General features: G+C 40.6%; 1 protein-coding gene, 1 long non-coding RNA gene and 1 other non-coding gene across 6 annotated transcripts in view; 2 read left to right on the plus strand and 1 right to left on the minus strand.

Moving 5' to 3' along the window:
• Positions 1-5222: 5222 nt before the first annotated feature.
• LOC147357381 (uncharacterized) lies at positions 5223-11537 on the minus strand. Its single transcript, XR_015141811.1, has 2 exons — positions 10956-11537; positions 5223-7630 (listed from the first exon to the last, which is right to left on the minus strand). It is a non-coding gene; the product is annotated as an uncharacterized LOC147357381 (long non-coding RNA).
• LOC147357382 (U6 spliceosomal RNA) lies at positions 8121-8227 on the plus strand. The gene has a single exon (XR_015142530.1). It is a non-coding gene; the product is annotated as a U6 spliceosomal RNA (small nuclear RNA).
• Positions 11538-11622: 85 nt separating the features above from the next.
• Positions 11623-17229, plus strand: part of ACAT1 (acetyl-CoA acetyltransferase 1) — a 29032-nt gene continuing 23425 nt past the window's right edge. For all 4 annotated transcript variants that reach the window (XR_015141809.1, XR_015141810.1, XM_086339079.1 and 1 more), the window contains exon 1: positions 11623-11743. Coding sequence is in view for 2 of the 4 variants with exons in the window: in XM_086339079.1 (XP_086195205.1) it covers positions 11687-11743 (57 nt within the window). In the remaining 2 variants the exon portion in view is untranslated. The remainder of the gene's footprint in view (positions 11744-17229) is intronic.

A 17229-nucleotide genomic window follows, 5' to 3' on the forward strand; every position in this document is an offset into this window, starting at 1 on the left:
TTAGTCATTAGCTTCTGGGTCCCTTAGACCTCCCAAGGCCCTGGAAAGGGCCCTAAGAGCTTTGTTACTTGTAATTTATATTTTGTTACTCATAATTTATATTTTATTAGTTGTAATTTATATTTTTCTCAAAGAGATACCCCTAAATATCCAAAGTTGGATCCACTTGATAAAACAATGCATAAAGAAACAGTCTGGCTTTGAGATGTGAATTGAACAAATGAATGAGAGCATCTGTGCTTGAGAACAAAGTAGAGTTCAATACTTTTAAGTTTTAAATGGGAAGACTTTATTTTCTAATTCCTTATTCTTAGACAATAAAATCAAATATGGCTTTTGCATGTCACTAAACTTCTATTTTTAACCAATGGACAGTCTGAAACAGGTGCCTTAAACTGTTGAGGAGTTACAGACTTGGTGAGCATCTGATTAAAGAAAAAGACATAAAGATACAAACAATTCTGTGTAAATTTTAAGTATTCCAGATTAAAACATCTTTGATAGATCCACAGTGGGTAAAGAGAGTTAAGTAGCAGCCTGCTCTCCCAATTGGTAACATCCTAATGTCACAAGTGCTAATCCCAACTTGGGTCTACATTAGTTTTTGACTGTTTTTATCTAAAGAATGACTCTACACATGGACATCATCAGATGGTTACTACTGAAATCAGATTGATTATATTCTTTTCAGCTGAAGATGGAGAAGCTCTTTACAGTCAGCAAAAACAAGACTGGGAGCTGACTGTGGCTCAGATTGTGAACTCTTTATTGCAAAATTCAGGCTTAAATTGCAAAGGGAAAACCACTAGGCCATTCAGGTATAACCTAAATCAAATTCAAATCCTTTATGATTATACAGTGGAGGTGACCAATAGATTCAAGGGATTAGATCTGGTAGACAGAGTGCCTGAACAACTATGGACTAATTGTCATGGATCTGGTACCACCTCTATGAACTGGAGACAGGTTCATAATACTGTACAGGAGGTGGTGACCAAAACCATCCCCAAGAAAAATAAAGAAGGCAAAGTTGTCTGGGGTTGTCTGAGGAGGCCTTACAAACAGCTGAGGAAAGAGAAGTGAAAGGCAAAAGAAAAAGGGAAAGATGGACCCAAATGAATGCAGAGTTAAGAGAACAGCAAGAAGAGAGAAAGCCTTAAGTGAACAATACAAAGAAATAGAGGAAAACAATAGAATGGAAATGAATAGAGATCTCTTCAAGAAAATTGGAGATACCAAGGGAACATTTCATGCAAAGATGGGCACAATAAAGGAGAGAAATGGCAAGGACCTAAGAGAAACAGATTAAGAAGAGGTGGCAAGAATACACAGCACTGTGCAAAAACAGTCTTAATGGCCCATGTAACAACAGTGGTGTGGTAATTGACCTAAAGCCAGACATCCTGGACCTTGGGAAGCATTACTATGAATGAAGCCAATGGAGGTGACAGAATTTCAGCTAAACTATTTAAAATCCTAAAAGATGATGCTGCACTCAATATGCCAACAAATTTGGAAAACTCTGCTGTGGCCAGAGAACTGGAAAAGATTAGTTTTCATTCCATTCCATTCCCTAAGAAAGAAAATGCCAAAGAATGTTCAAATTACTGTACAATTGCACTCATTTCACATGCTAGCAAGATTATTCTCAAAATCCTTCAAGCTAGGCTTCAGCAGTATGTGAACCAAGAACTTTCAGATGTACAAGCCAGATTCAGAAAAGGCAGAGGAACCAGAGATCAAATTGCCAACATCCACTGAATCATAGATAAAGCAAGGGAATTCAAAAAAATATCCACTTCATTGACTACACTAAAGCCTTTGACTGTGTGGATCACAACAAACTGGAAGATTCTTCAAGAGTTGGGAATACCAGACCACCTTACCTGTCCCTTGAGAAACCTGTATGCATGTCAAGAAGCAACAGTTAGAACCTGACATGGTTGTAACTAATAATGGACAGGTTCAAAACTGGGAAAGGAGTACGTCAAGACTGTATATTTTCACCCTGCTTATTTAACTTACATGAAGAGTACATCATGCAAAATGTGGGGCTGATTGACTCACAAGCTGGAATCAAGATTGCCTAGAGAAATAACAACCTCCAATATGCAGATGATACCACTTTAACGGCAGAAAGCAAAGAGACACTAAAGAGCCTCCTGATGGAGTTGAAAGAAAAGAGTGTAAAAGCTGGCTTCAAACTCAACATTCAGACAACTAAGATCATAGCATCCAGTCCCATCACTTCATGGCAAGTAGATGGGGGAAAAATGGAAACTGTAGCAGACATTTTCTTGGGCTCCAAAACTCTGGACGGTGACTGCAACCATGAAATTAAAGGGTGCTTGCTCCTTGGAAGAAAAGCTATGACAAACCTAGATAGGGTATGTTGGCAAAGGTCCATATTGTCGAGGCTATGGTTTTTCCAGTAGTCACATACAGATGTGAGAGTTGGACCATAAAGAAGGCTGAATGCTGAAGAATTGATGCTTTTGAACTGTGGTGCTGGGGAAGATTCTTGAGAGTCCCTTGGACAACAAGGAAATCAGACCAGTCAATCCTTAAGGAAATCAACCCTGAATATTCATTGGAAGGACTGACGCTGAAGTTCCAATACTTTGGCCACCTTATGCAAAGTGCCGACTCCTTGGAAAAGACTCTGATGCTGAGAAAGATTGAGAGCAAGAGAAGAAGGGAGGAGGAGAGGTTGGATGGCATCACGGACTGAATGGACATGAATTTGAGCAAACTCTGGGAGATAGTGAAGGACAGGGAAGTCTGGCATACTGCAGTTCACGGGGTTGCAAAGAGTCAGACATGACTTAAAGATTAAACAACAACAATCTAAAAGAATGACAGGAAACTTCCCTGGGTGTACTGAGGTTTGCTATTTTCACTTAATGATAAATGAGTTTTGTGTGTGTGTGTGTGGTTGCTGAAACAGACTGATACTACTTACAAGTTTCTTCAACAGTGTTTGATGTTTGAAGGGTAGCAGTGGAAAGTAGGAAGGCAGAGAATAAAGAGCCAACTTTCAATGAGCCAGATTTGAAAATTAACACTCCTGGTTAAGAGACTGTAATTCTCGTAACTCTAAGAAAAGGTGGGGCATGGGACTATTTTTACAAGGCCTTTTCCTATGGCTGCTAAGTGTAATTATCCTTCCCCCTACTCTACCTTGGCTCAGTGGTAAAGAATCCGCCTGCAATGCAGGAGACACAGGTTTGATCCCTGCATTGGGAAGATCACCTGGAGAAGGAAATGGCATCCCGCTCCAATATTCTTATGAATATTGGGAGAATCCCATAGACAGAGGAGCTCAGCGGGCTGCAGTCCTTGGAGTCACTAAGAGTCAGACACGACTCAGCGACTGAGTGCGCACACACACTCTACCTTACCTCCTCCGTTCTCAGCAGATGACTTTACTTTGAGAAAATAAGCAAAGAAAATAAGACTTTGAAACATGCACTTTCATAACCTGCTTCTCTGCCTCTAAACTTTACCTCTGGTAATGCACATCTTCATCGGCCTACCTATCTCAGAGGAAGGGCTGCCTCACTTCCTACTCAAGACCAACTGTTTTTATGCTTTCACTGAAGTGCTTCTGTGTTTTGCTCCAGGATACTTAACATTTCGTATATCTTCCAAACATCCTTCTATTGATTATTTCCTCCTTAGCCTACAACAGGGGTTCTCAAAGTTTTAGTCCACAGACCAACAGCGTTATCATCACTTAAGAACTTGTTGGAAAAGCGAAGTTCTTGAGTTCCACCCCAGACCAACCATTCAGTGTATGGGGGGCCAGGGAGCAATCTGAATTTTAATAAGCCTTCCAGGTGAGGCTGATGCACTAAAGTTTGTGAATCACTGGCTTACAAACATATTCAAGTATCCACCATTCTTAAAAAAAATTTCTCCCACCACCTTGGTCATGTTATGACCTTGTTTTACTCCCTTTATATTCTGCTAAACATCTTTAAAGAAGAATACAGTCTGTCTCTATTTCTTCTACTTATTACTCATTGGCTTATGTCCCACTGGTCCTCTTGCCAAGGTCATCAGTGACCTCCTATTGCTTAATCAGAAGTTCATTTTCAATCTTCCTTTTACTTGATCTCCTTACAGCATTTGAACCTTGAACACTCCTGGTTGTTAATTTGTTTCATCTCTTGACTTCAAAGATGCCATTCTCTCCTGGTCCCACATTTATCTCACTTAGCTTTCTCATTCTCTGGCTCTTCCTCTACCTGCACACCCCAGAATTTCATTTCCATTTCAACTCACTGAGCTACATGCTCTTCCTGTGTGATTTTATCTACCTCTGTGGCTTCAGCCTCTGAATGTTGATGTGCCAGACTGTCTCAAATCGCTCCCAACTGATCAACATGTATTTCCAGCTATTTCTTAAACATCTCATCTTTTGTCACAGACTTGCTCCACTTAATAACTGTCTCCATCTCCCAGGTTAGCAACCATCATGCAACTGATTATTGCTTCCCTCCCTGTACCATATTATTGATTCTACTTGGGTAGTATCTCTAGAACCTGACCTTTGTTTGTGTTCACTTCTACTGTATTCACTGAATGAATAGGAACATTTCATAGTATGCGTATACCAGGCGAAGTAAGTCGGGACTAGCTGTTGGGTTGCTTCTTGGCCTATGTTTGGAAGTAGAATAAATGTTCAGAGTGGTAAGTAGTGGTCAGTAAGATTGTTTGCTTTAAATCCATGGCATTTCTGGACCACTGGCCTATGTCAAATTTTTCTCTGGAGTTCATATCTCAATGGCTGAGGCCTAAGACACCAGCGGATATGAATTGAGTTATTCCTTTTAGCCTATGGCTGAGGAGCCACCCCAATCTAAAACATAAAAGATTTTCATAATTTAAAAAATTTCCCACATTTTTAGTGCAGTTCCTTGTTCAATGGGGACCCACTGCTTGTAAAATTGAAAGGCTTGGGAGCCACTGTTGAGCAGACCAAACCATCCTCAAAGGTGGAGGAACATGGAACAAGCTCAAAAGTCATTCTTGAGACAAGTAGGATTTCTGTCTTTAAATCACTAAGAATTTCCTAAAATATCTTATTTTGTATCTTTTTGTTCTAAATTCCAAGATAAATTATATAAAAGTTACTTCTAGGAACTCGCTACTATTCTGCATCTTCCTATTGTAATCATTTTCTTAACTCAAATACATGTCAAATGACAAAAATAAACTTAATAACAAGTTTGATATCCTTTATTCAAGAGAAAACATGCAGTTGCCATGGATTAGGGGAGTAGAGTGCCTCACAAGCAGTGGACCACTCTTGCTGAGGGATTTGGGGCAAGAGCAAGTTTTACAGAGCTTTAGAAGTGGCAACATGGAAACCACATGATTGGCTTGGTGGTCAGAGATTTCCTTATAAGGCTATTAGGTCAATCAGGGAATAAGGAAAGAGTATTTGGCTTGAGTTTGTCTGAGGTTGCGTATCTGTTCTTACTTAGAAAAAAGTTATTAAAAATTCTTGCAATTGGGAATTTTCTGGCTTGATATACTCTATTTCTGGGCAAGTGGAGCATTTATAGGGACATGAATATTATATTATTTAAGTTTCAGTTTGCTGATTTGGCACCCAAGGCAGGAGTAGCTTCATACTGGGCTTAGAAAATTGTTTCAACGATGGAGTACAAACATTCCCAAAGGTCTGATGAAGCTTTTGACTCTGTCCTTCCCAGGATTTCACAAAATGTGGGTTATGGGTTATATAAATAAAAAAGATAAGGATTGGTTTTCTATGGCAGCCATAACTAAGTACCACAAACAGAGTGACTTAAAACAACAGAAATGTGTTTTTTCGGAGTTCTGGAGTCTGGAAGTCTGAAATCCAGGTGTTGGCAGAGTTGGCTCTTTCTGTAGGTTCTAAGGGAGAATCTGTATTCCTTGCTTCTCTCCCAGCTTCTGGTGGTGGTTGGAACTCCTTGGTGTTTCATTTTTTGGAGGTGAATCACTCCAACCTGCCGCCTCCACATGGCTCTCTCATTCGTGTGTGCCCTCTCTTTTCATAAGGACATCAGTCATTGTATTTAGGACTATGACCTCATCTTTATTACATCTGCAGAAACCATATTTCTGAGTCAAGTCATTCACAGGCAGGATTTGTGGGGGACACTAGCCAACCTAGTACAATGAGTTATTCCAACAGACTAAGTATAATAGAAGTTACTTGTTTGGCTGTGCTGGGTCTTCCTTCAGCATGAAGACTCACTTGTTGTGGTGCCTGGGGGCTCTAGAGCACGTGGGCTCAGTAGAGGTGATGCCTGGGCTTAATTGCCGTATGTGGGATCTTAGTTCCCTAACTAGGGATCTGCACTGGGAGCACAAAGTCTTAGCCACTGGGCAACTAGGAAAGTCCCAGAAGTTACTTGTTATAGAAGAATTTAATTAGAAGTGAATAGCAAACATCCTTGCATTTTGAATCTAACACTCACATTTTTCTAAACTCTTAAATTTTTGTTATTTTCCTCTTTGTTCCCTGCTATGGAACTATTGTTCTAATGTTTCTAAAACTAAATTATACTTCTATAAGAGCACCCTGGGTCTTATGACTATAGTTACGGATGTTTGCAAAGAGGAAGAGGCCAAAACATTTATTTTATCAATATTGATAGTATACTTTCCAAGACATAAGTCTCCACCTAACTTTTTGGCTAGGTTAACAACTGTAGTTAACTTAGAATCTAAGATGAGGTACATTTCAAAAGATGTTGCTCTTTATTAGTGACTCTGTGTCTGAACACTGTTATCTACTGTGACAGGAATAACTCAAAAGTTATAAATTCATATATGAAAAAAAAAGCTTTAATTCTCTTTAAACTGAACTTCATTGCTTTCTTTTTTAATTATCAAAAGCTTTATTTGTTGTAAAGCAATTATCCTTCAATAAAAATAAATTTTTTTAAAAAAGCTTTATTTGTGCAGTTAAGGGGTAATGCCCAATAAAAACAAGCCAGGGCCTTGACTCAAAACTGCAGAATGGAATGGATTCACATTGTGCAAGCTGTAGATCAGTCTGTGATTCAGAGGTTCTTACTGTGCCAAAGGCAGCATTGGCGTGAATGGTAACCTGTCCAAAGGTTATGGATCAAGACACAAAGAAAACCAAAGCCCCAGTCTTGAAAATTCTTGTCACTTGCCTTTCCATATTTTATTTTGGCTTCTTTGTTGTTATTTAGTTGCCAAGTCGTGCCCAACTCTTTGTGATCCCATGGACTATAGAGGAGCCCACCAGGCTCCTCTGTCCATGGGATTTCCCAGGCAAGAATACTGGACTGGGTTGCCATTTCCTTCTCCATTGACTTAATTGTTTTTGTTTAAGCACTTCATTTCTATCTCATGGAAGAAATGTTAATCTAGTCATTTTCACTTAAACTCAGTCAAATTCAGTCATCTTTTAATACATCCTAGGTTAAAGGTTGCTTGGAAGATTGTTTGCTTCACCTCTTCTATCCTGGGTGTTATACCATCCCGGTCTGTCTCATATCCAGCATGGTAATGGCTCCAGACTTGTAGGGCCCAGTTTCCTGTAGTGGAGCCTCTTGAGGGTCACCAGCTCCAGTTCAGCTAACTTCTGTACTCTTCACAGCTATAACAGAAAAATCATCCATTTAGCTCTTTGAGGGGCTTTTGGTGTCCTGAGGACTTTCTGTAAGGCTACCTTAGGTTCCTCATATCCAAACACCCTAAGCAACCACCTCAATCTTCCATTTAACCTTGAGTGCTCACGTGGGCTACTTTTTCAGATAAGCTGGTTTGAATCAGGGAACAGATCTTCTCTCCCTCATAATCCTGAATGTATCCTGTGTGTGTGTGTGTGTGTGTGGGTGTAGAGGGGATGGTTCTGTCACATTCCCCTGTGGCCGGACTTTAGGAGGAGACAAGGATCATGGCCTTTTCTTGGGGATATTCATCAGTGGCTGATCCTCCCTCTGGCTTCCTCTCCAGCTCTAGCCTTTTTCTCCTGAATTCTACTTAACTAGTATTGGGTAGGGGTAGGAAAAATGGATTTTCAAATATTTCTTGTCTTCTACCTGAACTGTGACTTCAGAATTTTGGAATAAAAAATTTAGCATCCTGTGCTCGCTTCAGCAGCACATATACTAAAATTGGAACGATACAGAGAAGATTAGCATGGTCCCTGCGCAAGAATGACACGCAAATTCGTGAAGCGTTCCATAAAAAAAAAAAAATTAGCGTCCTGTTGTCTGTTTTCTTTGGATCTGTATCCCCTCAAGGCGGTTATTGCTTCACATCCAAGGTGTGAATGAGGAATTATCACAGGTGTGTAAAGAAGTGGAGGTGGAGAGTGCAGCATGGCTTAGCTCACAGAGTAATCTGGTTCTCTGACACCTTTCTTTTTATAATTCTTGCTCCATCTACTCTGATAAGTCCTTTTCCTCCACCTAAAAGTAGGTGTTCCCCAAGTTTTTTCTCTGTAGACTCTTTGGATAATTTCATCTACCTAGTACCTTCAGTAATTACCTTTCTGCCCTAAGTCCCAATTTTATGCTTTAATCCTGAATTGGTTCCCAGTTAATTTTTTTTGATTAATGTAAATAAAGATCAGAATTAGATTTTATTTACTTAGGTTCTAAGTGTAAAGCACTCAAGTGCTTACACTTGCGTTGCAGTGATTTTCCCTATTTTCTTAAAAAAAATTTGACTTTTCAAAATCCTAGACTCTTAAATGAAATTGTTAACTACATTTTGGCCTTCTGCTCATATTTATGTTGAATATGCTCATATTTTGAAGTTTGAAGGAGTTATCTGCTGTAGTTCAGGAGCATATTTGCTATCCTTCTCTCCCAACTGCCCCTAAGTCTCTTTGAACTGCTCTAGAAGTCATCCTGTCCAACATAAAGGCAATATTTCCTGATAGTGCTTTTGATAACAGAATTGCCAAGTCAAAGTTGACCCCCTGTGCTTCTAAGGGAATTCTCCTAAGGCACAGCTAATTTAGAGATTAAGACCCTAGTCCTGGCAACCAAACAGTCTGGGTTCAGATTGTAGCTCTATCACTAATTACTTGCTCTGTGACCTTGGACAATTTATATAACTTATCTGTTTCTTTATAGAAATGTGAGCAATAAAACTCCCTAATTCATGGAATTTTTGTGAGGATTAAGTTAATTAGTGAAAGAAATGCCCCATACTTAGAAATATGTAAGGAGCTATTAATATAACCAGTCATCTTTTGCTTTTTCCATGTCTAGTTATCAGCCTTGGCCTTTGTTTATTAGGCCAGACTAGCTGTTAAATTTTCTGAGTTCTTTAAAAATTCAACTTTTTCAGATAAAGATAGGATATATCTTGTACATTTCACACACACACACAAACACAATTAAAGAACTGGTACACATTGTAATGATTTCCTTTCCACAGCTATTATAGCAGTAGGTATGAAAATGTTTGTGCCTGGCCTAGAGTAGGGTCAGCAAGAGAGGAGATTTGAGTGTGACATTCAAAGGAAGGAAGCAGGATTTGATAGCCTATTGGTACACAGAGGCATCACACCTCACTCTAAGGGACCAACCTTGGGTGACTAGGGAAGTTAGGAGTGCTGTATTTATCTATTACTATGTAAAAATGATCCCAAAATGTACTGGGTTAAAACAATAGCCATTTATTTTCTATCTTTGTTTCTGTGGATCATTAATTCAGACAGGGCAAAGGGAGGGATGGCTGGTCTCTGCTCCATGATGTCTAGGGTCTCAGCTGGGAAGGTTGGAGTCTGAGGACTGGAATCATTAGACAAACTTCTTTATCCATATTTCTGTCTAGACCTAGCCTGGGAGGACAGAACACAGACCCCCACCTCTACTTGAAGGAGTGAGCATAAGTCATATTGAAAGAACTTGTAGGGTGAACTAATTGTATGATTAGGCCACCCAAGATGGCTGTTCTCTTGCTGGCTGTACATCCCCTTCATAATCAGACCCTGCTTCAGCTACATCCTACTCACCTGACTTATCTTGCCTCTTAATCATAGAGCCTGATCAGTAAATGCCTACATAGTTGCCCCCACCCCAGCTACTGACTGTTGTAATCTTTAAATCAGAACAACTTCACAAAGATGGTTTATCAAAGGGGCAGTGAGGATTGTGCTCTTCTGCTGGTTTTCCTGGTAACCAATGAGCCATCCTGATACCAATTTTCTCTGTAACAATTCCCTCTTCTGACAGGGAAGACTCTTGCCACGGCCAACCTGCCATCTGTCACCCATAAGAGTGTGTCTCTGTAGAACCCTCTTGCTTCTGGTAAGATTCCCTATCCAATAAACCATTGATGTCTCTCTTGCTAACTCTGTGTTCTTTCCATCTTGAGGATGAGCAATTAAAAGGCTTTCAGCCCTGCCGGGTGCAGGTCAACCCTAACTTTAAGTGTGGTCAACTTTGAAAAATACAATCTCCCACTTGTTACAAAACCTAATTAAGGGTGGGTATTTTACTTTAGGAAAAACGTGGGTTTGCCTTGGGGTAAGTGAAGTCCTCGTGACAACCTTATCTTCTGTGTAAAATAAATATAGACAATTCCTTGGTCCGCCCGTGGTTAGGACTCTGTACTTTCCCTACTAAAGGTCTGGCTTCAATCCCTGGTTGGTGAACAAAGATCCCACAAGAGGCACAGACCACGCCCCCAACCCCCCCCCCCCGCCCCCGGAAAAAACCCCAGACAACAACGACAACAAAAGAAATATAAAAAAATAAAGAAAAATAATGTTACAAAGTAACTAAGTTTTGCTTTCTCCAGCTGAAGATCCAAAATTAAGCAATGGGTTCCCCAAATGTTAGTTAACAGTATTATCATTCTCTGGAAATAGTGTAAGAAAGCAATTCCACGTAATGATTCCAGTCCAGACCCCACCTCTACAACTTTCCACGCATGCACAAAAAAAATTAACTTCTTTGTACCTGAGCTATCTCATTAAAAAGTAGATGCTGCTGCTGCTAAGCCGCTTCAGTCGTGTCCGACTCTGTGCGACCCCACAGACCGTAGCCCACCAGGCTCCCCCATCCCTGGGATTCTCCAAGCAGGAACACTCGAGTGCGTTGCCATTTCCTTCTCCAGTGCATGAAAGTGAAAAGTGAAAGTGAATTTGCTCAGTCGTGTCCGACTCTTAGAGACCCAATGAACTGCAGCCCACCAGGCTCCTCCGTCCAAGGAATTTTCCAGGCAAGAGTACTGGAGTGGGGTGCCATTGCCTTCTCCGAAAGAGTAGATAATAACATGTAATTTATGGAATTTTGATGAAGGTTAATATAATCTTGTTAATTGTTCAAAGTCATTAATGTTTTCTATTCCTCTTCGTCCTCCTACTTAAGAAGCACTTGAAAAATTATCATAAGTGAAAAGCTAGACTGGATTGCTTAAAAATATTTTCATAAATTTCCTTTGTGCTTTGCGTGTGTAAATGAGAAAAACAGGCTCAGTTTACACAGACACCACAGGCCTCAGAACTAGTGGCTTCTGCACTGGCGCTGCGCCAGGCTCCGCCCGACCCCTCGGCTGCCGGCCAATGGCCGCCGGCCGTCGCGGTCCGAGGCTGCTATTGGAAGAGGCGGCGCAGCGGGAGGAGCTGAGTCGGGGTCGCGCCGCGCCGCGCCGGCCAGCACTTCTATTTCGGAGAGAGAGGTCGGAGATCATGCCTGTGTTAGCGGCCCTTCTGCGGCGCGGCCCCCTGCTTCAGAGGCGGGTGCAGGTGAGAGGGGCTGGGACTCGCCTCGCGAGGCCTTGGCCGCGGGCGTGCGGCCGGAAGGAGCCCTCAATGAGGGCCTCGGGAAGACCCCCGCCCCCGCCCCCGCCCCGAACCCTGCGCTCGCGTCCAGAAGCGCAGGCTTCTACGCAGCGTTTCCATTCGCCGCGGCCCTGTCGGATTGTAGACATCGCTTTCTAGTCTCTAGCGGGCAGGTGTTTTGATGCGCAGAAAGTCCGGGGCTTGGTCTCGACCTTGCCTGACGGGTAGCGAAGTCCGCTAAAACTGCTTCCCAGCTTTTTTTCGAAACATATTTGTGAACGTTACTGTCAAGAGGTTTTAATTTCATGCCGTAGGTGATCATTTTGGGCTTACAGAGTGATAATAAATCGATTTGTCAACTCGGAGCAACTTCAGGCCTATTAGGGAAAATAAATGGCTCCTCGGTTTCTTGATGGCGTGCTGAGATTCATGGGGTCGCAAAGAGTCGGACACGACTGAGCGACTGAACTGAACTGAGCGCTTACGTACCAAGGGCGTCCAGAGCCTTGTTTCTGTTCTGGCTTCTTGTGCCAGAACAGAAACACAGGAGCGACAGCCTTGGAAGAATCTACAGTTTTCCATCCATCAGAGCAAGCTAGCTTGCACCACAGGTTTAGGGTCTGGCAAAAGCCGAGAAATAGGTCTAGAATTTCAGGGTGTGGTTGTGAGGCGTGACTTTTCTAGTTTGGTTGGAGCAGCAAAGTTTGAAATCTAGTTCTATTGTTAAGAGTTTGAATTTGACTTAAGTCAGTGAGGACCGTTTATATTTTTGTTATTGTCATAGTTAGAGGTCTAGAACGATTTGAAGGGGGGGGGATCGCAAGAGGGAAAATCACAAGAGATTGTGAAAGAATAAATGTAGAATTTGTCAAATGCAGAGTGAGAATGGAGAACCAACGGAAAAGGAAAAGTCTAAAATTAATCCTGGGTGACTGAGATAATAGAAGTCAGCACATCCTGAGTTTCAAACTAGAGTTTACTAGGTGAATTAGGTGAAAACTAGGTACGTAAGTTAGTAAAAAACAAAACATAAACGAAATGCAGAACCTTCTTAATTTAGTTTAATTAACAGCTCAAAATCAAACACAAATGTTGCTGATGAGAAAAATGAAGATTATATAGTGTGTGATTTGTGGTGTTCATTTGTTACTTAAATTAAGTGGTCATTTACTGAGGCATGGAGATACAGTTTGTTTTAACAGGGTTTTCAGTATTCCGTGCCATTTTGTGGAATGAAACGTAATCTCTAACCTATTAACTGGCTTTTTCTCGTTTGCCTTCGAAAACACACAGGTCTCCCTTAATCGGCAACAAACTTTTATGGACTTAAACAGAGCTTTTTGCTTTCCAACTGGAATTGCTTTTTTCTTATGGTCAAAAGAGTAGTCCTCCTTGTCACCCTTCTTTACATCCATTTCCCTTTAAACCTCTGCAGTTTGATTTCTATGCTACTCAACTGAAGAATACCAGTGCTTTTCATTTCCTGTGTTTCTTCTTCTTGACCTTTATTTACACTGTATTTGACAGTGTTGATGGGGCCTCCCTGGTAACTCTGTGGGATTCTCTGGTAGTTCAGTCCGTAAAGAATCTGCCTGTAGTGCAGGAGACGTGGTGTTCAATCCCTGGGTCAGGAAGATCCCCTGGAGAAGGAAATGGCAACCCACTCCAGTATTCGTGACACTGTTGATTATTCCCTCCTTTAAACTCCTGTCTTGCTGTTTTGAACCAAGTTCATTTTCTTTCTTTTTTTTTTTAAACTTTGAGCTTTTTATTTTGTATTGAGGTATAGCCAGTTAACAATGTTGTGGTAGTTTCAGGTGAAGAGCGAAGGAACTCAGCATTGCATATAGGTGTATCCATTCTCCCCCAAAGCCCACTCCATCCAAGCTGGCACATTACATTGAGCAGAGTTCCATGTACTACACAATAGGTCTTTGTCGGTTATCCATTTTAAATATAGCAGTATGTACATGACCTTCCCAAAGTCCCTATCTTCTCCCTCCCACGCCCCGCAACTATAAATTCATTTTCTAAGTCTCTGAGTCTTTCTGTTTTGTAAGTAACTTCGTTTGTATAGTTTATTTTTAGATTCCATGTATAAGGGATGCCATATGAGATTTCTCCTCCTCTGTCTGACTGACTTTTAGGTCTATCCATGTTGCTGCAAATGGCATTATTTCATTCTTTTTAATGGCTGAGTAATATTCCATTGTATATCTTTATCCATTTTATCATTTTATCGTATCCACGTCTTCTTTATCCATTCCTTTGTTGACAGACATTTAGGTTTCTTCCATGTCTTGGCTATTGTAAACAGTGCTTCAGTGAACACTGGGATATGTGTATCCTTTTGGATCATTAATTCCAGCAGTGCAATTGGAGGGGCATATGGTAGTTCTGTCTTTAGTTGTTTAAGGAGCCTCCATACTGTTCTCCATAGTGGCTGTACCAATTTACATTCCCACCAACAGTGGAAGGAGGGGTGCCTTCTCTCCATACCTTTCCAACATTTGTTGTTTGTGGATTTTTTGACGATAGCCGTTTTGACTGGTGTGAAGTGATATCTCATTGTAGTATTGGTTTGCATTTCGCTAATACCTAGCAACATTAAACATCTTTTCATGTGCCTATTGGCCATCTTTTTGTCCTCTTTGGAGAAATGTTTATTCAGGTTGTCTCCCATTTTTTGAGTGGGTTGTTTTTTTGATGCTATTTTTAAGCATCCTAGGCTGTTTGTAAATTTTGGAGACTAATCCCTTAAAGGTCACATCACTTGCACATGTTTTCGCCCAGTCTGTGGGTTGTATTTTCATTTTGTTTATTGTTTCCTTTGCTGTGCAAAAGCTTTTGAGTTTAAGTAGGTCCTATTTGTTTATTTTTGCTTTTTTCCCCCATTATTATGGGAGACGAATCAAAAAAGATGTTGCTGTGAGTTATGTCAGACAGTGTTCTGCTTATGTTTTCCTCTAGGGGTTTTATAGTGTCCAGTCTCACATTTAGGTCTTTAATCCATTTTGAGCTTATTTTTGTGTATGAAGTTAAGGAATGATCTAATTTCATTTTTTTATATGTGACTGTCCAGTTTTCCCAGCACCCTTTGTTGAAGAGATTCTTTCCAACGTTGTGTAGAATCATCTTTGTCATAGATAAATTGACCATGGGCTTATTTCTGGGTTTTCTATCCTGTTCCATTGATCTATATTTCTATTTTATGCCAGTGCCATACTGTTTTGATGACTGTAGCTTTGTAGTATAGTCTGAAGTTAGGAGTCTGAGTCCTCCAGCTCCCTTTTTCTTTTTCAACATTGCTTTGACTATTTGGAGTCTTTATGTCTCCATACAAATTTTGAGATTTTTTTTTCTAGTTCTGTGAAAAATGTCATTGGTAATTTGTTAGGGATTTCATTGAATCTGTAGATTGCCTTGGGCATTAGTCATTTTGACAGTATTGATTTTTCCAACCCACTACAAGGGTATATATTTCCATCTGTGTATATCTTCTTTAATTTCTTTCATCAGCATCATATAGTTTTCAGAGTACAGGTCTTTTGTCTCCTTAAGTAGCTTTATTCCTAGGTATTTTATTCTTTTTGATGCAATGGTAAATGGAATTGCTTCTTGAGTTTCTCTTTCTGATCTTTTGTTATTAGTGTATAGAGATGCAACAGTTTTCTGTGTATTAATTTTGTAACCTGCAATTACCAAATTCATTGATGAGTTCTAGTAGTTTTCTGATGGCATCTTTAGGATCTTCTATGTATAGTATTCTGTCATCTGCGAGCAGTGACAGGTTAACTTCTTTTCCAGTTTGGATTCCCTTTACCTGTTTTTCTTCTCTGATTGCTTTAGCTAGGATGTCCAAAATTATGTTGAATAAAAGTGGTCCTTTGCCGGGGACCAGCACCGGCTGATCCAGGGTATTCGAAGGAGAGACGGCGTAGGCGAAGATCAGGAAACAATTGCTTAATTAAATGTTAATTAAGGATATAAAGACTAATAGAATGAGGATAGCTCAGTGAAGAAATTCAGTGGAGAAAAGAGGCTGAGTAATTCAGCCAGAAGGTAAGAGAAAGAACGACATGGTGAGACCAAGTTTCGGTGAACAAGGCCCGCACTTTATTTTCCAAAGTAGTTTTTATACCTTAAGTTATGCATAGAGGATAATGGGGGAAGGGGTAGAGTCAGGCAGCAAGCCAGGCTTTCTTCCTGCAAACATCATATGCAAAAGCTTAGGTGATTTGCATCATCTTCTGGCCCGGAGGCCTGTTAACATTTTAAGACCTTCTCTTCAGAAAACTTATTTTTCTCTAAAGGTGATTGGTCAGGAGCCACCCTCCAAAAGCATTAGATAAAGTTGCATTCCTACAGAGCAAAGGTGTGGTGGGCTATAACAAGAAAAAGAATTAACTCAAGGGTCCCAGGTTACAAACATTAAAGCTACTATTTACACCAATTATATTAATCAATACACTGCCAGGGACACAGCAGGTAAGGGATATGGAAACTTAGCAGCAAACATTGGCCCAACAAGTGAAAATCCCTTCACCAATACAATTTCTAATCAATCTTTTAACTACTCAAAAGAATCTGTGTTTAGACAGTTTAGAACATCTCCTGCCTCTCACAGTTGGGAGGCTCTGAACAATCACATGTGGCCGGAAAAACCTATTCAGGCAGGCTAGAGGATTTCCAAAGGAGTTTGTAGGTTAAACACTGTCACACCCAGGAATTATTAACTGGAGCTGTAAGCTAACTCTTTTTTCAGAGAGGTAGTGGGAGTCAGAGGTGTAGGTGAAAGCACAGAGCAGAAAGTAGGCAGACTCTGGTTTTGGGTGTAAATGCTCGAGAATTTCCAGGGGGACTCCTGAGGCTCGATCCCGCCTTTGCATATGCCGAGCCTCCTTCCTCATGACCTTTGTCATGGGCAGAGTTCCTCACGCTGGCTACCGGCAGTGATAGAATTCCAGTTGAGCTATTCCAGATCCTGAAAGATGATGCTGTGGAAAGTGCTGCACTCAATATGCAATATGCACTCAATATGCAATATGCACTCAATATGCAATATGCCGGCTCCCGGCAGTCCTTTTCATGTTTGTCTTGTTCTTGGTCTTAGAGGGAATGTGTTTACCTTTTCACCACTGAGTTTGATGCTAGCTGTAGATTTGTCATATCTGGCCTGTTGAGGTATATAGCCTCTATGTCCACTTTCTGGAGAGTTTTTATCATAAATGGGTGATGAAATCAAAAACTTTTTCTGCATCTACTGAATGATCATATGGTTTTCATTCTTCAATTTGTTGATGTGGTGTATCACATTTATTGATTTGGGGATGTTGAAAAATCCTTACATCTCTCGGATGGATACCAGAGATCATGATCTCTGATCACAGTGTATGATCTTTTTAATGTATTTTTGGATATGAATTGTTAGTATTTTGTTGAGGATTTTG

The sequence above is a fragment of the Bos grunniens genome, chromosome 15 (genome assembly GCF_055505025.1).
Source record: "Bos grunniens cultivar Pamir isolate PY7600 chromosome 15, Bosgru_T2T1.0, whole genome shotgun sequence".
NCBI classification, from domain to species: domain Eukaryota; kingdom Metazoa; phylum Chordata; class Mammalia; order Artiodactyla; family Bovidae; genus Bos; species Bos grunniens.